Source organism: Anabrus simplex, chromosome 2 (assembly GCF_040414725.1).
Source record: "Anabrus simplex isolate iqAnaSimp1 chromosome 2, ASM4041472v1, whole genome shotgun sequence".
NCBI classification, from domain to species: Eukaryota; Metazoa; Arthropoda; class Insecta; order Orthoptera; family Tettigoniidae; genus Anabrus; species Anabrus simplex.
The window spans coordinates 618386996-618409629 of record NC_090266.1 but is presented as its reverse complement, the minus strand read 5'-3'; the positions used below and the strand labels follow the sequence as shown (position 1 = coordinate 618409629).

Genomic DNA, 22634 nt, shown 5'->3' with positions numbered 1-22634 from the left:
GTGCTTTGAATAATAAAGTAAACCCAAGTAATTAAATGGAAATTTATTCTGGAAGTTTTAGATCTTGTTTGTGGGGAAGTAACTCAGTAATGTAATATTAAGGGGATATGTTTGATTTAAAGGAACGTTGTTGCCAATTGTGATGTTGGGCATTTCTTGTTGTATTTTTGATGTTTGAATTTGTTGAGCAACAGAAATGCTGGGGACTTATTAAGTGGACATTTTGGCCATCGGCCACACTAACTTAACTTCATTTGGCCATCCGCCATATTAACTTAGATTTATTTTGGGCCATCGGCTTCAGTGACTTTATAATAGGCCATCAGCAACTGTAACTTATTTTCCTTTGGCCATCAGCCACACTGACTTGCATTCTTGACGTAACATTGATAGATATCAGTCCATGACATAGTCGCAGGTCACACCGACACAATTAAGTGTCCATGCCCTGGAACCAAAATCCTGCATTGCATACTTCGATTGGACGGCCTTAATTGTACTCAGAGTCTCGAGTTCGTATCAGGAGAGCTGGAACACCATGAGGCATATGGTATTATATGTGGTTTCACATGGAAACCCATTTAGGGAACTTCCAGAGATTTCTTTCTTATTGATCATAAATAATAAGAGTGATTTCCAATTAAAGTTGCCCTTCTGATAGATGAACCAGCCAGCGCGTCATTAATAACTGTTACATATGTTTAACGTTTAAATTAATTTCTTTTAACTTCGGAAGCCACCCGGGTTATTTAGCCATGATTTTCACAAAACCTTTAGTTCTTTCACGATTATTCAATAAATAATAATTTCTACCAGCCTATCTCCGAGTTCAATTCTTTGTAATCAGATATAGGCTACTGAATCCCTCATGATACATCAGCAAGTGATGAAGAGCCTGTAAGCGACCCTGCAGAAGAGATCTCATGTTCATAGGAAAGGTAATGTATCAGATTAAGTTAAATAAGGGTTCATTATGATGGTTCTCTCTCGCACAAACGGCGATCAATTGTCGAGCCTAGTTGTATCCCTGACCAGAATGCTCCATGTTGATGCGTTCCTCTCTCACACTGTCAGCTACGGAAGAAGAACCTGCCATCGTTTACGCCTTAACGAAACTGTGCCGTGCCACTCACCTAGTTTGTTTCACCAGAGCAGGCATGTAAATGGTAGCCTGTGGAGGAGCCGATGTGTATGCAGTACAGACTGTAATGAATGGCGGCGTTCTGTAAAACCTGACATGGATGCATGTGTAATAGTGCGCCACTTCTGCGTTAATTCCATTGATAATATTGCCCGATCGACCAAATTTTCTCCTCCTGAGATGATGGTCTCTCAGCGTATTCTGCTTCTGACAACCAAATCCTTCTCTTCATGTGATACACCTTTCTTTGTTCCATTCTCCACAGATTCTGAAAATGATGGATACGCTGCGCCTAGCATATAAGGAATGTCTCTATAGAAAACGTTACAGTCTCTCATGTCAACAATGCGACCTCTCTTGAAGTCGCCCATGTGCCTGTACCTGTAGAACTGCCTCACGTCATTTTCACTTGCCTCCCCACATAACCTTGGGGCCCGTATCACAGAATTATGAGCAGTCATTGGTCGTAACGTTGCACTGTCAATTTGACATAGGTTCGTCACACATGGACAAACCACACCCCAGTACCAATATCATTCCAGTATTGCTGAATATACATACTCTGTGAAAGCAAACGGCATAGCGCAAAATCTGTTAGGTATTCTAATTTTAGTGACCAGTAGTATACCCCTACTTCATAATGTCTGCGTGCTAGAACTGTCTATTAAGTAAGTATAAAAGTAAATACTTCAATCTTTATGTAATTCATTAGCTTACCTTATAAAAGATGCGCAGATATCTTGCCAGAAATGTTGCGTTCCGTTTTACATGTATGAACATATAGGAGGAGGAGGAAGAGAAAGAAATTCGTTGCGTTATTGAAAGGATAATATCCTATGAGGACTTTCGAATGAGTTAAGTTTGCTCTGGTGGCGAATATTTCTTTGATTCCCTTATGTTGGTGATATTTTAAATAATGGGCCTATGACCTTCGATGTTAGGCCCCTTAAAACAACAAGCAAGCATCAATTTGTATAGTGATTTTTCGAAGGCAGAAAACAGCAAAACTTTCATGAAAATAAAGGAAATATTTTTGCTATTTCATTAATACTGAACTTTACTCGTATGTATTTGAAGTGCTTTAAAATAATCCCGAGCGTAGAAGCCGTCAGTAAACCTCACCGGCCATTCACGCTGTCACTTCCAGGAGGTAATGCAGGCCGTTCATAGCGGCAATAGAGTAGTTGGGTTGCAACCTCCCTGAATCATAAAACGGTGATTAATACATCCCTTTACTTGACATATTCCATGCCAGACAACTGTAATGTTTCCGATGGACCATCACATGGATGTTCAAACAGCATTTTGAGTATTCAGATGTGCTGTATGGTACCAGAAGAAGTCTCTGAACAAGAGGAATGGAATTTTATTTATCAGTACTCTATGATACATTAATATATTGTCTTTTTTGGTGCTGAGGTGGACTGTGTAAGGAACATGAATCATACAAGATGGCAAAGGTAATAGGAAAGAATGCAACAAATTGTGTTCAGCATAATACTGATCACAGGGAATTAGCGAGATATGCAGTACCCGTTATTTTTCGTTTACTCCTTGCACAATAGCTATATAGTAATTTTTGAATATCAGTGGCACAGTCTCTTCGGTCACAAAGTTTAGGCTTGGTTTGGAACTCGAGTACGGATTTTTCATTGGGGGCACAATCATTTTCACTGCCCCATGTTCTTGCACACGTTTTACATCTAATGGTAGTTCATGCGCTGTGTAGGCTGTTATCATTACTGGAGCATACGGGTCAGCGAGCATTACTTTTATAGTAGAATGCCACGTATCCTTTCCATCAAAACCTGTAGTACGGTATAATCCATTATTCATGGTGCAAATTAAATGGGGTGTACTTCGTTTATCAGTTTTAACGTAATCATGGTAGAGCATTCCCGGGAAGAATCCAAATTCTATTCTACGGCCTAGTTTAGTGCATTGTTCACAACATTTTCTTTCGGAGAGAAGCGCCTTTGGTATCATGTCTTCTCGTAATTCTGGCCCAATAAAATCTATTTTTAAATGAAGCAGACGTGGCAAGAAATGTAAAATAAAAACTTCCCATTTTTCCATAGTATCTCCCTCAAAGTGCATCTCTGCTCCGACCAAGTGAATGGTTAGTGTATCAATCTCAGCGAGAGAAGGATAACAGTGTTGAAGGGCAAAGAGCACGGAGAGAGGAGACGTAGATATTTCAGTAAGAGCAGCGCAAGTTAAGGGGTCCAATAGTTCAAAATTATCCACAACTTCAGAAAGATAAGTATCCATTTTAACAGGTAGCGATCTATATTCAGTAAAGATTTTCTTTGGAAGTGGTGGTTGAATCATTCCTATACGAGCCTGGTAACGTATGATATCTCCATAAATTTTAAAGTCCTTACACCAAATATCATGATCGGATTTCAAGTGACCTGCACAGTAGCTAACATGATGGCACTTGTTACATGTTAACAGTTTGGTCTTGTCACACTGGTAACATGTATGACACACATCTGCATAGAAGAACATTTCTTTCTCCCACAGTTCCAATTCACGCCCTATTTCTTGAGTACATTCAATCACGCGGCGTATACGGAAATGGCGATAACTTTCAGGATCAAGTCCAACTGCTTTTTCATAGAGATGGGACAAGCCGTTGAGCTTGCATATCTTACAGATTGCCTTACACACGTCCTTATGTTGGTTCCAATGGCTCTTCTGATGCTCTGGAGAACAATAAGAAATCATCTTGCAACTGGCGCACCTCTTGAGTGGACTGTTGTCTTTACCTGCTAAAACTTTACAAACGTGACATGCATAGTGCTGGAACACAACACGCTGAATTATTTTGTATTGTACCTCTTCTTCTTCTTCGCCTTCGTTTACATTCCCAGTGCACAGCGCTTCAAATTGAGAATCTGGACCATAATTTTTCTTCTCTGCTGTTATTTCTTCCCTACAACGTTTAAGTAAATTGAGTTTCTTATTTATGTCATACAAATATCTCTCAGACATATCGGTAGACGATGCATTGGAGAAGGCGATCTCACTTTTTAACTTTTCCTCCGCTCGATGTAACAGTGCCATTGATATGGCAGAATTAGAGTTTTGAGTCTTGTGTGGACGCATTTGTTTCTTCAAGGACGTAGGTGTGGATTCATTCGAGGATGCTTTTTTAATTTCAAGCCCTGCATCCCTCTTTTCACTATTTAGCGTCTGGGACGAAGATTCCACTTTGGAAGATTTTTTCTTCCTCCTACGTGCTTTCTTGACATTTTGGTTGCTGGCTACTTTGTCCATTTCAGCTATTTCTGCACAGTCTTCATTTTCCTTATTATTATCTAACAAATCGTCTTTAATCACGGATTCTGAAGAAACTCCCAAACTTTCCCCTTCCTGGGATTCCTTGTTCTCCTGCTGCTGCCTCTTCTTCTTCTTCTTCCTCTCCCGCTTCTTCTGTTCTTGAGGTTCTTGTTGCTCTGTTTGTTGTGGCAGTGATTGCGGCTGTTTGGGTTTCTGTTCTTGTTTCTGTTGTCCTTGTCCTTCTTGTTCCGATAGTTTTTGTTGTTTCTCTTGTTGTGGTATTGCTAGTTGATGTTGTTGTTCAGCTGGCAGTTGTTTTACTTGTTTTTGTGTTTTCTGTTTTGATTGTTCTTGTTGACGTTTCTGTTGTTGTGGGAGCTCCTTTTGTTCTTTTTCTTTATGTTGCCTTTGCTTTTGAGGCTGATTAATAGCATGCTGTTGCTCGTGAGACAGAGAATTGTGTTGTTGTTGTTTTCCGAGAGGTTGCTGTTGTTGATGCTGAGATTGTTCTTGCTGTTTTGCTTGTTGATTCTTCTGATGAGCCTGCTGTACTTGATCACTATGTTTTTCTAGCTCCTCTGGCTGTTGTTGATCTACTTGCTTTTTAGTTTGTTGTTTTTGAGGCTGCTTTTGTTGATCAACTGACTTCTTCGATAGCTGCTGTTGATGCTGCTGACCATCTTGTTTCTTTTGTTGTTGAGTTTGTTGATCACTTTGCTTTTTGAAATGTTGTTGTTTTGGAGAGTGTATCTGCTGATCAGCTTCTTTTTGTTGTTGTTGTTGTACTTGTTTCCTTTGTAGGTTAGCTTGTCCCTTTGGCTGCTGTTCTTGCTGCACAAGACCAGTTTCATCCTTCAGTTGTTCGTGTTTAATTTGATCACTATGATTCCTTGTTTTTTGATCTTGTTGGTTTTGATCAGTTTGTTTCTTTGACTGTTGACCTTGTTGCAATGGATCTGCTTGTTTCTTTGGTTGGTGCTGTTGATGTTTGTGATCAGCTTGAGATTTTATCTGTTGCTCCTCTTGCTTTTGATTAACTTCATTATTTGTTTGTTGTTCTTGCGATTTTTGATGAGTTTGTTTGCTTGGCTCTTGTTCTTGTTGATTTTGATCAGTTTCTTTCTTTGGCTGCTGTCCTTGTTGCTTCTGATCGGTTAGTTTCTTCGGTTGTTGTTTCTTCTCAGCCTGCTTACTTGGTTGTTGTTCTTGGTGTTTTTGCTCAGCTTGGTTCTTTGGTTGTTGTTGTTGCTTTTGCTCAGCCAGTTCCTTTGAGTGTTGCTGTTGTTTATGATCAATCTGTTTCTTCGACTGTTGTTGCTGCTGTTTTCGATCAGCCTGTTTCTTTGGTTGTTGCTCTTGTTGCTTGTGACCAATCTCTTTATTCAGCTGTTGTTCTTGTTGCTTTTGATCAATGTCTTTGTTCGGCTGTTGTTCTTGTTGCTTTTGATCAACCTCTTTCCTCGGCTGCTGTTCTTGCTGACTTTGATCAACTTCTTTCTTTAACTGTTGTTCTTGTTGCTGTTGATCAACCTCGTTCTTCGGCTGTTGTTCTTGTTGCTTTTGGTCACTTTGTTTCTTCAGGCGTTCCTCCCGTTGCCTTTGATCAGTATTAGTCCTTTGATGTTGCTCGTGTTCATTCTTATCAACATTAGACTTCTGCTGTTGCTCTTGTTGTTTCAGATCAGCTTGTTTCAACGGCTGTTTTGGTTGCGTTTGATCAGTTTGTTTGTTTGATTGCTCTTGATGATTTTGATCAGTTTTTTTCTTTGACCGTTGAATTGGTTCTTTTTGATCAACTTGCTTCTTTGACTGATGATTTTGTTGCTTTTGATCAGCTTGCTTATTTGTTTGTTGCTCTCCTTCCTTTTGATCAATATTTGTTTTTGGTTGTTGCTCTTTATCAGCTTGCTTCTTTGGCTGCTCTCGTTGCTTTCGATCAATCTCGTTCTTTACTTGTTCCACTTGTTGATTTTGATCTGCCTGAATCTTTGGCTGTTGTTCTGGTTGCTTTTGATCATAATTAGCCTTTGTCAGTTGCTTTCTTTGCTTTTGATCACCATTATTCTTTGGCTGCTGCTGTGGTTGCTTTTGCTCAACATTAGTGTTTGGCTGTTTCTCTGGTTGCTTTTCTTGAATACTAGTATTTGGCTGTTGCTCTGGTTGACTTTGCTCAATGTCAGTCTTTGTCTGTTGGTGTAGTTGCTTTTGCTCAACATTAGCCTTTGGCTTTTGTTCGTGTTTCTTTTGCACACCATTAGTCTTCATCTGTTGCTCTTTCTGCTTTTGTTCAAGGTTAGTCTTCGGTTGTTCTTGTTGTTTGTGTTCAACATTAGTCTTCGGGTGTTGCTCTTGTTGTCTTTGTTCAACATTAGACTTTGGTTGTTGTTGCTTTTGTTCAGCACTAGTCTTCGACTGTTGTGGCTCTTGTTCAGTATTGGTAGTTGGTTGTTGCCCTTGTTGCTTCTGATCACCTTTCTTCGGCTGGTGTGCTGTTTGCTTTTCAACTGTTTTTTTCTGGTTTTGATCTGCCTGCTTCCTCAACTGTTCTTTTTGATTAGCTTGCTTTTGAAACTGACGCAGCTGCTGAGGCTGTTGATTTTGATCAGCTGATATCTGGGACTGTTGTTCTTGTTGATGAGGACGTTGGTTTTGATCATGTTGCTCGTCAGTCCTAGGTGATTGTTGCTCTTGAGGCTGTTGAGTTTGATCAGTTGGTTTTCTCAACTGTTCTTGTACTTGTTGCTGAGGCTGTTGCTCTTGAACAGTTTGTTTCTTCGACTGTTGTTGGAGCTGCTGATCAACTCGTTTTACAAATTGTTGTTGTTCCTGTAGCAAATTTTCTGGCTGTTGATATTGATTTCCCTTTGGTTGATCCAGTTTGTCTATTTGCGGCTGCTGCTGGCATTGCTGACTGGCATCAGCCGAACTCAAAGAAGTTTGACTTGGAGATTGATCTTCCAACCTCACTGGCTCCTTGACATTATTCTCCTGGGAATCCTGTTGGTCTTCCAGGTCACTTGGCTGGCCAGACTTCCTTTTCTTACCCATAACCTGCCAACAAGACAATATTGTTTAGCCATTAAACACACTCATAATACAGTATATTGCAAACATTGGTGTTGTTTTGTATAGTTATTTACGCGGCCCTCGGCAACGTACAGAAATATTCTTGATAGTTTTCACCATCGGATTTTAAAATTCTTTCAAGTTGGAATAATGGTAGCTTTCTAACTACCCAGCTCGAGAGCTGCAGTCGCTTAAGTGCGGCCTGTACCCAGTATTTGGGAGATAGTGGGTTCGAACCCCACTCTCGGCAGCCCTGAAGATGGTTTTCCGTTGTTTCCCATTTTCACACCAGATAAATGCTGGAGCTGTACCTTAATTAAGGCCACGGCCGATTCCTTCCTACCGAGCTCGATAGCTGCAGTCGCTTAAGTGCGGCCTGTACCCAGTATTCGGGAGATAGTGGGTCGAACCCCACTCTCGGCAGCCCTGAAGATGGTTTTCCGTTGTTTCCCATTTTCACACCAGACAAATGCTGGAGCTGTACCTTAATTAAGGCCACGGCCGCTTCCTTCCCTCTCCTAGCCTTTTCCTGTCCTATCGTCGCCATAGGACCTATCTGTGTTGGTGCGACGTAAAACTAAAAGCTTTCTGACTACTTAACAAGTCAGTCAGAACTTGATGGAAACCTACTACAATCTGTGACTGCGCGGGGCTTACCTATGCTACTTGTTATTTGTTTTATGTCGCATCGATACAGACAAGTCTCATGGCGACGATAGGGCAGGACGGAGCTGGGACTGGGAACGAAGCGACCGTGGCTTTAATTGAGGTACAGCCCCAGCATTTGCCTGGTGTGAAAATGGGAAACCACGGAAAAAACTTTAGTGCTACTGACAGTGGAGTTCGAACTCCGAAAGTAAGCTGACAGCTACACGGCCCGACTCACGCAGCCAACTCGCTCTAGGTGTTTCAGTGTATATAGTGGTACACAATATGTTGAGATCTTCATCTTGGTCATTTGGACCTGTGTGTAATGTACTCGTACTTATTTTACAGCTCTGGAAATGTCTGTTGCAGACTAAAATCAGAGTTTAATGCAAGAGCACTCTGGCTACAGTTTCCTTATTGCTTTATTGCTAATATTTTGAAGGCTAGTTGAGATTTTCTTACTATATGTTTTGCTCTATTCCTTCTACGATGAATCTGCTTGTCTGAAACAACCAAACTAAGTCCACACACTTAAGTGTGTAGTTCAGGGCAGCGCAACGTGGCAGTTCTGTCCGCAAAGTGCGACTTAAGGGTGAACATTTTTCATACAATACCCTGAAACAATATAGGAACAACTCTGTTCTATAGTTTATCAGAAATCCCATTTTAACAAAATCTACTAAAGGATGACACATCGTCAACAAAAGCATAGTCGCTCGAAAAAGAATGAGCGGATGGTATTGTGCATTCACCGCATTTAGTATTTTATAATTCTTAATATGAATTATTATTATCACAAAAATGCCACCTCCCATGTAGAAACAACCCCTCTGAATATCCTCAACAAACATTATATCTATAAGTTCAGTTATTTCGGAGTAATGTATTCCTACGAGGATCTTATAAAATACCATGCGTCCATTCTCCTTTTGAGCTACGGCATATCAACCAAATTATTCTCATTCCTTTCGAAAGTGTTCCGTGACGCAGAATATTTGTAAGAAAGTTTGTAGCAGGAATTGTCTTGGAAATAGTGTGACCAAGATTTTTTTTTTTTTTTTTTGCTTTACGTCGCATCGACACAGATGGGTCTTATGGCGACGATGGGATAGGAAAGGCCTAGGAATTCGAAGGAAGCGGCCGTGGCCTTAAATAAGGTACAGCCCCGGCATTTGCCTGGTGTGAAAATGGGAAACCACGGAAAACCATCTTCAGGGCTGCAAACAGTGGGGCTCGAACCCACTATCTCCCGATTACTGGATACTGGCCGCACTTAAGCGACTGCAGCTATCGAGCTCGGTGACCAAGATTTCAGACACAGAAAAGGACATATTTTGAAAGTGGACAAAGTGGACAAAAAATGTCGACTTACGTTTTAGCCATTTGTGCTATAAAACATAAAGCAATAATTAACATTCACACAAGGCAAATATTTCTATGTCTGCGCGCGTCATGAAATTTTCTTTTTCCCGCAAATAGCAATACTGAAAATATAGCTGAATATGTTGTACATTGTACTTCGCATGCTCGTTTATCTTGTACCGTAAAAGGGTAGGTACAGAGCCTTCAAATCAGAAATGAGAACCCAATTGTCCTTCTTTTTCGGCATAGTCACGATAATTCTCGAAGCAAACCGGATGTATTACTTTCCCTGTCGTGGATTAAAAATTGGTAATATCATTGGAAATTTATTTTGCTCTTTGCTTTACGTCGCACCGACACAGATAGGTCTTATAGCGACGATGAGACAGGAAAGGCCTAAGAGTGGGAAGAAAGCGGCCGTGGCCTTAATTAAGGTACAGCCCCAGCACTCGCCTGATGTGAAAATGGGAAACCAAGGAAAACCATCTACAGGGCTGCCAACAGTGGAGTTCGAATCCACTAACTCACGGATGCAAGCTCACAGCTTCGCGACCCTAACCGCACGGCCAACTCGCTCGGTTTGGAAATTTTAACAGGAAATATTTCACATTCCGTCTTCATATTAAGATACTAGAAATTAACTCATGGTTTCAACCAGATTTTGACACTTTCTTTATCAAATTTTATAGAGAATGGACAAAACAGAGTTTTAAATTATATTCCGGAGGACTTCAAGCAGGATAATACAAAAATCGGGATATTTATAAGATATTCGATACTTTACTTGGACCACAAGAGAGGAGGTTAAGAAAAGGAATATCCTAGGAAAAGCAGGAAGTCTGGTCACCCTCCCTACCTGTAGAGGAATGAAATTGTTGTCTACAGTACATCCATGAATGCGAACTACAATTCACTCACTCATTGCAGCATCTCAGCTGTCGCCAAACCGATGAGAGAGAAGTCTGTCTGTTATGTTTTCAGCCCACAAGTTGGCTGCGTCTACAAAGAGTTAATTTTTATTCTCCTTGGTTCTTGATAGGTAGCGGTCTGCTACAAAAGTTAATTTTTATTCCGCATGGCAGTTGATAGGTAGCGGTCTGCTACAACAGTTAATTTTTATTCCGCATGGCAGTTAATAGGTAGCGGATTGCTACTACCATTAATTTTTATTCCCCTTGGTAGATGATACGTAGCAGATTGCTACTATAGTTAATTTTTATTGCGCATGGTAGTTGATAGGTAGCGGATTGCTACTATATTTAATTTTTATTGCGCATGGTAGATGATAGGTAGCGCATTGCTACAACAGTTAATTTTTATTGCGCATGGTAGATGATAGGTAGCGGATTGCTACTACAGTTAATTTTTATTGCGCATGGTAGTTGATAGGTAGCGGGATGATAGGTAGCGGATTGCTACTACAGTTAATTTTTGTTGCGCATGGTAGATGATAGGTAGCGGATTGCTACTACAGTTAATTTTTATTGCGCATGGTAGATGATAGGTAGCAGATTGCTACTACAGTTAATTTTTATTGCGCATGGTAGATGAGAGGTAGCGGATTGCTACTACAGTTAATTTTTATTGCGCATGGTAGACGATAGGTAGCAGATTGCTACTGCAGTTCATTTTTATTGCGCATGGTAGATGATATGTAGCAGATTGCTACTATAGTTAATTTGTATTCCCTTTGGGAGTTGATAGGTAGCGGATTGCTACTATAGTTAATTTGTACTCCCTTTGGGAGTTGATAGGTAGCGGATTGCTACTATAGTTAATTTGTATTCCCTTTGGGAGCTGATAGGTAGCGGATTGCTACTATAGTTAATTTTTATTGCGCATGGTAGATGATAGGTAGCGGATTGCTACTACAGTTAATTTTTATTGCGCATGGTAGATGATAGGTAGCAGATTGCTACTATAGTTAATTTGTATTCCCTTTGGGAGTTGATAGGTAGCGGATTGCTACTACAGTTAATTTTTATTGCGCATGGTAGATGAGAGGTAGCGGATTGCTACTACAGTTAATTTTTATTGCGCATGGTAGACGATAGGTAGCAGATTGCTACTGCAGTTCATTTTTATTGCGCATGGTAGATGATATGTAGCAGATTGCTACTATAGTTAATTTGTATTCCCTTTGGGAGTTGATAGGTAGCGGATTGCTACTATAGTTCATTTGTATTCCCTTTGGGAGTTGATAGGTAGCGGATTGCTACTACAGTTAATTTTTATTGCGCATGGTAGATGATAGGTAGCAGATTGCTACTATAGTTAATTTGTATTCCCTTTGGGAGTTGATAGGTAGCGGATTGCTACTATAGTTAATTTTTATTGCGCATGGTAGTTGATAGGTAGCGGATTGCTACTATAGATAATACCAGAACCGGAAAAGATCCAAAGGATGCAGCACTATTTGTTGGTGATTTCCGACAAGGAGAACTGTTACGAAAATGTTGCAAGCTTTGGGCTGGGAAGACTTTGGAGTAAGGAGACGAGATGCTCGACTAAGTGGTATGATCCGAGCTGTCACTAGAGAGATAGCGTGGAATAACATTAATAGACGAACAAGCATCAGCGGAGCTTTTAACTGTGGGAAAGTTCACAATATGAAGGTGAAGTTGGAATTCAAGAGGACAAATAGGGACAAACATTATTCTATAGGACGAGGAGTAAGAGTTAGGAATAATTTATTGAGGGAAACGCTCGATAAATTTCCAAGTTATTCGAAAACGTATAAGAAAAGACTAGGTAATCATTTGATAGGGAATCCGCCCCTTGGGCGACAACGCTAAATGCAGATCACTGATGACTGATGAATGAGTGATTGATAGGTAGTGGACAGCTACGGTAGTTAATTTTTATTCCGCTTGGTAGTTAATATGTAGTGGACTGCAGTAATAGTTCATTACCATGCCGCTAGAGAAGGATATCATTGACACCTCCTCGTGATGTTTCTCTGGACATCCTAAGAGCAAGAAGTATTTTTATTTTATATTCTCTAATATTCGAAAAAGAAGTTTTTATTAACAAAAGCGCCTGTGCGTAGAACGGGTGATTCCACTTATATGCTGTGTTTATACACTGCCTGAAAAAGCTAAAATTCCAGTAGGGGAGGAGGAAACGAAATTAAACTTCACGTAATGAGAGGGTTTGTGATGTTATTTCAGTGATTAAAAAACTAGTCAAATTTACAAAGAACTTGGCAATACGAGCCCATTTATCAATATAACGTGCACCCCATCTGGCCAGGATGCATGCGCTGATTCGGTTGGGAAGGATGTCATAAAGCCGCTGTATCCTCTCCTGAGGCAAGGTGGCCCACAACTGTTGTAACTGGTTCTTGGTATCCTGGATACGGGCACTGGGACGGAGTTGACGTCCGAGCTGGACCCACACATGTTCTCTCGGGGACAGATTTGGGGATCTTGCTGGCCACGGGAGTACCTCAACATCACACAGACAGGTCATAGAGACACGTGCCGTGTGTGAACGAGGATTGCCTTCTTGAAAATGGCACCACGATACTGTTGCATGTGAGGTAATAATTGGGGATGCAGGATGTCCATGATGTACCGTTGTGCCTTTAGAATTCCTTCAATCACTACCAGCCGTGACGTGAAGTCTTACCGGATGACCCCCCGCACCAAGGCGCCAGGAGTAACACCGCTGTCTCTGCAAATCATTGGAAGGATGGAACCTCTCCCCAGGTCGCTGCCATACTCACAGACGATGGTCATCCGGGGTAGTGCAGAACCGCTATTCATCGCTGAACACACTGCGACGGCATTCATCAGCAGACCATGCTTCGCGGTCACTGCACCACTCCAAACGCAGCCGTTTGTGTTGTGGTGTTAAGGACAACCTACGCATGGGGTGGTAATTTCCTAGTCCGACTGCTGTTAGTCTCCGACCAATGGTGCGGAATGACACAGAATGTTTCAGGGAACCCATTACTAGTTGTCAGATGGCAGGCGCAGATGTGAAGGGGTTACAATGTGCTTGGTGCACAATACGGCGATCCTCCCTTGTGGTGCCCAGACGTGGTCGACCGGAACCTTGACGACGAGTATGCCTGCCCTAACGTTCCCATGCAGTCCGACATCGAGCCACTGTCACATCCGAATGCCCCGTAATCAGGATATTGCCCGATCGACCAGCCGGCCAAAACTCCGCTAGGGGCTGACAACGCTGTATTACACGAGTACGCGGCATTTCCCTTTCCTTCACAGTGGTCACTCAACATCTGACGCTGTTCACGCCCCTTATACCGAGTGGTTCACCAGCCCCTTATTTTTTCGCAGACGTGCAATCCAAATAACGCGTATAAACTAAAGATCCTTATAATTTAGTTTTATGAACACCAAATAACTTGAAATTTCTCCCTATGGTCAATAAGGCTCTCCCCTACCTGTGAGTCATCACTGGTAAATTGATCCATGGACCTAGCAAAGGGTCCGCCTCTGTGGTGTAGTGGTTAGTGTGATTAGCTGCCACCCCCGGAGGCCCGGGTTCGATTCCCGGCTCTGCCACAAAGTTCAAAAGTGGTACGAGGACTGGAATGGGGCCCACTCAGCCCCGGGAGGTCAACTGAGTAGAGGTGAGTTCGATTCCCACTTCAGCCATCCTGGAAGTGGTTTTCCGTGGTTTCCCACTTCTCCTCCAGGCAAATGCCGGTATGGTACCTAACTTAACGCCACGCCCAATTCCTTCCCTCTTCCTTGTCCATCCTTTCCAACCTTCCCATCCCCCGCAAGGCCCCTGTTCAGCATAGCAGGTGAGGCCACCTGGGCGTGGTACTGGTCATCTTCCTAGTTGTATCTCCGATCCAGAGTCTGAAGCTCCAGGACACTGCCCTTGATGCGGTAGAAGTGGTATAACTCGCTAGGTCCGAGGAAAAACCGATCCTGGAGGGTAAACATATGAAGAGAAGAAGAAGAAATAGAAATATCAGATACCCGTAATACGATCGAATTAATGTTATGCCACGTGCTCTGTAACGTAAGGAAGTTGAATGAACACTGTAAAACTTCACAGTGGGCCGATGACCTTCGATGTTAGGCCCCTTTAAACAACAAGCATCATCATCATCAAAACTTCACTAAGACTTTGACACGTACGGTAACTTTCGAGATGGAACGGCCGTACGTAAGTAATAAACCTCTAGCAAGGATCGCAAATGCTGACTTCGTGGGTGAATCGGCTAGGGGCTGGAGAAGAAGGTCTGTGAGTATCGACAGCTTAGTGGTTCGAATCCAGCACACAGCAAGTTTTTTGAACGAGAGAGGTGCTCTTTTTTTTTTTTTTTTTGCTAGGGGCTTTACGTCGCACCGACACAGATAGGCCTTATGGCGACGATGGGATAGGAAAGGCCCAGGAGTTGGAAGGAAGCGGCCGTGGCCTTAATTAATGTACACCCCCAGCATTTGCCTGGTGTGAAAATGGGAAACCACGGAAAACCATTTTCAGGGCTGCCGATAGTGGGATTCGAACCTACTATCTCCCGGATGCAAGCTCACAGCCGCGCGCCTCTACACGCACGGCCAACTCGCCCGGTGGTGCTCTTTTTTAGCGGGAATTCAATAATAATATATATATATATTATTGATATTGGTTTTAAGGCGTGCGCTCCGATTCGGCGTCTTTCCCCTAAGGAAGGGTGGGGGGAGAATTGGGAAGCAAATTGGCATTCGTCTTTTATTAAGGTACCGTCCGGGCATTCGCCTAGTGGTGAAAATGGAAAACCTAGGAAAACATTTTCAGGACGGCCAGCATGGGATTCGAATCCACAACCTACCGAATCCAACGCACGAAAATAATAATCCACACCTACCAGGTCACATCACAGCACTTATTAATTTCCCCGCTATGTATTCCTACGAAGAGTACATTCAATTGCTGCTAATTTATGGAGACTGAATGGTCGAATTAAAATGTATGCCACATGCTCCGTTATGGTCATTCTTTCTCCTTTCTTAATCTGTTTACCCTCCAGGGTTGCTTTCTCCCTCGGACTCAGCGAGGGATCCCACCTCACCGCCTCAAGGGCAGTGTCTGGGAGCGTGAGACATTGGGTCTGGGGATACAACTCGGGAGAATGACCAGTACCTCGCCCAGTCGGCCTCACTTGCTATGCTGAACAGGGACTCTGTGGGGGGATGGGAGGATTGGAAAGGATAGACAAGGAAGAGGGAAGAAAGCGGCCGTGGCCTTAAGTTAGGTAGCATCACAGCATTTGCCTGGAGGAGAAGTGGGAAACCACGGAAAACCACTTCCAGGATGGCCGAGGTGGGAATCGAACCCACCTCTACTCATTTGACCTCCCGAGGCTGAGTGGACCACGTTCCAGCCCTCGTACCACTTTTCAAAATTCATGGGAGAGCCGGGAATCGAACCCGGGCCTCCATGGGTGGCAGCTAATCACACTAACCACTACACCACAGAGGCGGAAGGATCCCACCTCTACCACCTCAAGGGCAGTGTCCTGTAGCTTCAGACTCTGGATCGGGGGATACAACTGGGGAGTATGACCAGTACCTCGCTCAGGCGGCCTCACCTCGGCAGATGCAACAGCAGTGATACGTGCTTTAGCCACCTTAGCTACCGCGATCTTCGGTTCAGTCTTAGCACGTTGTAATCCTTTTAGACACTTCCTGCCCAAACGTAAGATAGTGTTATTCGCAGCTGTGATCGTTTTCCACATTCATTGTAGTTGAAGTAGTAGAAATAACACTGCCGCTAGTGATTTCTACCATATTCGCGAGCATTGTATAAACGGTATGGTTGTGCTACGGCCACAAAGGAGCAGGTACTAATATTTTTCGGATGACAATGATATACGCGTTAGTTGGGTTACCTACCTCCGAAAAAAAAGTAAGGCGCTGGTGAACCACCCGGTATGCCCTACCAGGCCTGGTAACAACACTAAACACGAACAAAATTAATGCAGACTGTCGCAGACTGTTGCAACTCTAATCATGTATATACTCGCCGATGGTATGTACGTGTACGAAGTTACATTGACATCCGACCATTTCTTCCGGGTGCTTCAATTTTGCTTGTCAGGCAGTGTATTATGTGGTAAGGATTTATTTTGCCGAGATAAGCAATCATACTTATACAGTTCTTCTTTTTCTTCCTTATATGTTTACCCTCCAGGGTCGGGTTTTCCCTCGGACTCGGCGAGGGATCCCACCTCTACCACCTCAAGGGCAGTGTCCTGGAGCGTCAGACATCGGGTCGGGCGATACTGTCCCCGTCAAATTTGGTCAATAATAAGCTTAAAGTTACAAGCCAGCCTTAAGAAATTTTGTTATTTGTCAAGGGCTAGATTCTGTCATCAGCGAGCTATTTTCCGTGTGCATAAGCTGGATTTTACCAGTTCTGAGCAGGGCAAGTATTGATCCGATGTTCGATCGAGAGAAAGGGGAAGGCCACGTGACTAACAGGTTTCCCCACGCGAGCAGCGCGCTTGCACTGCGAGCAAGTACAGAATTCTAGAATAGTCGTAGCCAATAAAAGGAGATACTGGTGAACCAATAATCGTCATTCAAAACGACACGCCCCTGAGTCTGAAATTATAAGACTACCTGCGCACATTAAATCTCCCTTGACGAGGACGAGCTTGACTGTGCTAGCGAGAACAGATGTCTCTCGCACCGCTGTCCCTCTCCTCGCCAGCCGCTCTGTACTTTTTATGTATTAACCAGGCAGTTGTACTTATTAGTACATTTTCGAAAGAGCATTTGTCTGAGCTGAGCACTTTCCAGTGCTCGCGTTTCTCTTTCAGGAGCTTTATTTTCAGGAGGACCACGGTGGAGAAACGGGAGAAGCTATCTGTTCCAGTGAGACCGGCCGATTATGACTGCAGGGGAGCCATAGTGGAGCTACAGGCGGCGCTCAACTCGCTGCCCGCCGCCAACTACAGACTCCCGACGCTGTTGGTGTACAACCGGTGGGGGAAGGACCCCTACCAGGAGATGATCCGCATAATCGACCTCCTCACGGCGATCGCGGAGTTCATCGGGGAGCCGGTCACCGAGATCATCGGCGCGGTGACCACTGGCTGGGCGGTGGTCATCCACCCCAAGGACGCAGTCCGCTTCCAGGTCTACGAGGAGCTGGTGTTCCAAAAGCACCAGGTTGTCCGACTATCAGGACTCAGGGAACAGCTGGACGTCTCAAGCTACCAGGAGACAGCCACGCAGACAGAGCCGAGGACCGAGGATGACGGCGGCGCGACGGCGCGCCCCCAGTTGGACCGCTTTACTTTACGAAGCACACGCAGACCAACAAAGCTGCCAACCAGGACCGTCGACCGGCTGTCAGGGCGAAGTGGACGCAGACGCAGGATTACCAGGAAGGGCCAGTTACCCGGGCGCAATCCAGGGAAGCGCCCGGGACGGCGGACGGCTGCACAGCAGTGGAGGAGGACACCCCCTGGCGTTCAGAGGCCGCTGTCCAGGCCCAGCCTGCCAATGTGTCTGTCGAGCTGCAGACATCAACATGCGCCCCACAGGACAAGGTAAGCAGTTGGCCGTCAGCGCAGACCGACGCCACCGCCGCCAGCCAGGAGGAGGAAGAAGGCGACGCAGCGGAGCTTCCACCTACCCCGGAGACACCAGGACGATGCCTCCTCCCCTGCCGAGAAGAGACCCACGGGAAGGAGACGCCGCCCCAGGACCAGGAGGAAGGAGAAGAAGAAGACGACAGCCCACCAGGAGAGAGCCTCCCAGCCGCAACCAAGGGCTGCTCCCAGGACAGCAGTCGGTCGAGGAGCCAATCAGGAGAAGACCTCAGCGGGTAGCTGCAATCAGGTGAGATTGAAACGTCACCCTCAACAGCTCTTCCAGTGTTTTCGCTGTCTGAGGTGGGACCACCATCAGGTCAGCTGTGGGCTCCATGTGAGGTGCAGCCGCAGTGGTGGTGATCATCATTACACGGCCTGCGCTACACTTATGGAGGCGCTGGTGTGCGCCAACTGCGTGGGCGGCCACCCGGCCTCCCATCGCAGTTGCCCTGTATACCGGGCCATGGCGCGGGTAGAGAGGAAGGAGGCCCGGCGTCATGACCCACCCCCATCTAGGAGGCCCCCACCCAGGCGGGCTTGGCCTCATTCTCCGGAATTAGAGACTGGGTACGAGGGACCCCAAGGGAGTCGGGCGGTACGACAGGCCCTAGTGGCTATTGCCGCATGGCTCGGCAACCGGTAAGGCTAGCCACAGCAGTGCCCAGATGAATAACTGGACTGGCGAGGAATAGGCTAATGACTTGTGCATGATACCTATTCCCAACTAACGCAATTACCTGGACCTCTCCAGAACCACATCCTTGCATGTGCTATCTACAAAATGTCAGGTTTTACATGTAGGCATCTTTCTATTTCCGCCTATGTGGTTTTGTCCTGACCCTTATTACCCGATTACACCACTATTGATACCCACCACCATCTGGCCTGCTAGCATGCTGAGCACGGGGACAGGCAGATACTCCTGTAGTATCACACTTCCACTCCTCCCTGCTATTTTTCTCTTCTTAGAACTAATAGCATGTCGGAGGCCATGTAGATTGCGTCGATGGTCACGCGGGGGGAGCAGGCTTCGCCCCCCCCCCACCAAAAAAAATTAAATCTCTCTCTTATAGGGATGGGCTTGAGCGCAGCTCGAGCTGATGACGTCACTGCTCGATGTAGGTCGAGCAATACTCGATCAGGAGTATGGCCCGCCATCTGTGAGTGATTTCCTTGCACTAAATCAGTTGCGTGGCAATCTTCTTTCCTCTTTGATGTCAAATACCGCATGTTCGTGGTAATAAAATAAGTTTATATCGAAATATATTGCATTATTAATGCCTAATCCACTAGAATTACAAAAACATAATACCAGCCCTATGTGTCCAGTGATGCATTTTCGCATCTTCGGATTGTGAGATGTAATTTAAAAAATTCTAAAAAGTTCAGTCACATCCTATCGGACTCAGGACTTCAGTTCTGTTCAAATTTTCTTATTATTATTACTATTCTCCCTCCTTTCCCGTTTCCTAATTAGCATATACGGCAGCAAAATAATTATAAATTGAATGGATACAAATTAAATATCGAAGGTCCCGTCATACCAATGGTGTATTGTATATAAACACGTCTTCGTGCATTAGAAATAGTATCATAGCACTATAATAAAACTGAAAAATATTATATTCAAATGATACATCCAATGATCAGAAGAACCAGAAATGGAAGTAGCGACCAAATAACGACAGGAAAACCATAGAAATATTATCACTATGCAGAGCTCATCTTCATGTCGAGCAGTCAGTTAAATGTGAAAACAGCGGCCGTGCGGTTAGGAGCGTGCAACAGTGAGCTCGCATCCGGGAGATAGTGGGTTCGAACCCCACTGTCGGCAGCCCTGAAGGAAGGCCTTTCCTGTCCCATCGTCTCCATAAGACCTATCTGTGTCGGTGCGACGTAAAGCAAATAGCAAAAGAAAATTATAAAAGAAATTTATTCTGGGCATATATGGATTTAATAAACTGATGCGTTCACTACGACTTGTGGTACGTCTGTACTTCTGTAGAATGATCGCTAATTACTCTACTACAATGTAATGCCGGAATATGAAGACCAAAGAGAATGAGTGAAGACGGAATTGTGGCTCGAGTCACAACACACACGTCCTGCTTAGAGCGCATGCAAGCCTACGTCACGAGGGAATTCTGTGCTGCTCGATCTTGCTCGACCATGCTCGACACAGCAGTTCGTGACGTCAGCACTCGAGCCTACTCAACGCGTAAATGGAATTTCAACTGGATCGTGCATATTTTAATGCCTGTTGTGTTAGTTACAGCTAAACTCAACTTGCACGTGGCGAAGACCCAGCTCAACGGATATCGTCGACAACTGCAAGATGGATCCTGTGTTATCAAGAAATACATCATTCTCACCGTGGGACATCAACTGCTGTGTCACCATGAATTGCTAAATATGTAAGGCAATTCTAGCAGGGAGAAAGTGAACGAGATGGAGGCGTCGGAATGGTGAAGACATCAACCAGAAATCGAACAGCATTTAATGTTTAAGTACCCATTTATTGTACAATATCTTTCTAATCTGTGTAATAACTAGATGATCTTTCTTCTCTAGTTTGTAGTTTTGTTAGTATTTGCTGTATTTAGAGTTATTTCAAACTTCCATTCTTAAAGGTGGTGAGGTAGAATTACCTCTGTGATCGAGCTTTATGAACTCTATTAGAGTAGTTTGATGGATTCTCTATTGCGGGTCTACATCTAAAAATAATTGACCTCACGTTAAAATTTGACTTAAATTACATGTGATATTTGAGATACTGTGAAATGGGACCATTTGTGATTTCAATGATTAGAGTTGAATTGAGTTTCATCTATGCCTCATCCTATAATTATTTAGGATCGTGTCATCCACTTTCAAGATAATTTAGAGATTGCTGATAGATTTAATAATCATTGATAATAATAATAATAATAATAATAATAATAATAATAATAATAATAATAATAAAATTTAAGAATGAGATCGGGTTAAACAGTGACTTAACGGTCGTGAGCCATAAATAGTGTTAGATTATTCTCGAAGAAGGTATTTAATGTGCTCGTTAGTGAATGCGCCTGGAATATTGGTGATGCCGAGGGATATAATTATAATAATTTTGTAGCTTGTGTCTTTGGAACATAGTGAGTTAGTATAATTTGGAGCACGTGTTGGATGCATATCTTATGTGTAGGAATTAATAATAATTAACTGAGGCTCACGGACCCTATGTTAGTAACCTGAGATGACCCACCTGATGGTGATGATTATTTATTTCTATCAAATCTTCGAATAATATTCTGAAACTAGGATAGATCGTCGTCGTTCTTAAATAATTTACTCAATAAAGGTGATAACTCTGATTCGATCACAGGTGATAGGCTAAGTCGAGTGTGTTAACAGACTTAGGCTCATCTACTTGACTTCACTGACCTGACCATGTGTAAAAATAATGAATTGACAAAATTATGTCAGGATTCGAGTGTAAAATAATGTATATAAAAATTCGTGTTACCCATGTGTGAATGATATGAATGAATGGAGTAGTTAGCAATATTTTCAGATGTTCATTTTCACATTGTGTTTTAATCTAGTCATGCATTCACCGCGATGACTCAGGTTATTCCTGCGTTGTTTTGTCAAAAGTGTTGGTTCAATGGAAGTGCTTAAGGAAATAGTATTGAGATTATAACGACGTAAAGACTAGATTTAGATTTCTTTTCTTTCTAAATTTGATTCAGACGAGAGATCATGTAGTTAAAAAAGGGCAAAGGCAAAGATTTCAAATACTGAGCGGATAAAAATTAATTTGCACTAGATCTCATATCTAACAAGTAAATCAAGGAGATAATAATTATTAATAATTAATTAATTCTATTATCAGATGAGTCATGACTGAATTAAGAATTCAATAGGTGGAATACATTAGCTTATGTGAACACGATCGTGTAATTATTGAATGGAAAATGTAATGAAATAATTCGATGGCAATCAACAGCAGTGTTAATTAATTAATTGTGCCATTGAAATAAGACTCACGATTGATAGGAGGATTTTCATAAATTGAATAAGCTAGCGTTACCTACCTTGGAATAATGTAAATAATTATTAACTTAGATTTCAACCAGAGATTTACCACGTGGACAGGTGGGATTTTTGAGTTAATTTTTGCTATTGTGATAATAAGAGAAGGTTAAATGCCAGTTTATTTGCAAATGTTACTGTGAATTAGGAGAGGGTCAGTCACATTTTTTCTTTCAATTTTGAACCCAATGGAGGCCTAATTTCAGTTTGTTATTTTTTGTCTACATAGATGAAGATTAATTTAATTTTGGAGAAAATTCGACAACATGAAGTAACAATTTAAATTTTGTCACAGCAAGAATATTTTTGTGTTTTTCTGCAATGCTTATATTGAATAAATGTCAGAAATGTTGTTTTGAATTTATTCTCTTTGCTTGGTCGTCAATCCTATTCCCTTAAATGCCTCTAAAATTCGGCCAGCCTTTGAACGAACGTTCTCCCTTGGGATCTCTCGCTCAGTGGCTGGGTTGGCCAGGTAGAAAGGGG

General features: G+C 43.1%; 1 protein-coding gene across 3 annotated transcripts in view; it reads right to left on the bottom strand.

Moving 5' to 3' along the window:
• Positions 1–2487: 2487 nt before the first annotated feature.
• Positions 2488–22634, bottom strand: part of LOC136862965 (trichohyalin-like) — a 76359-nt gene continuing 56212 nt past the window's right edge. For all 3 annotated transcript variants that reach the window (XM_068226226.1, XM_068226228.1, XM_068226227.1), the window contains one exon: positions 2488–7477. In XM_068226226.1, the coding sequence (XP_068082327.1) occupies positions 2678–7474 (4797 nt within the window). In that variant the 5' untranslated portion in view covers positions 7475–7477 and the 3' untranslated portion in view covers positions 2488–2677. The remainder of the gene's footprint in view (positions 7478–22634) is intronic.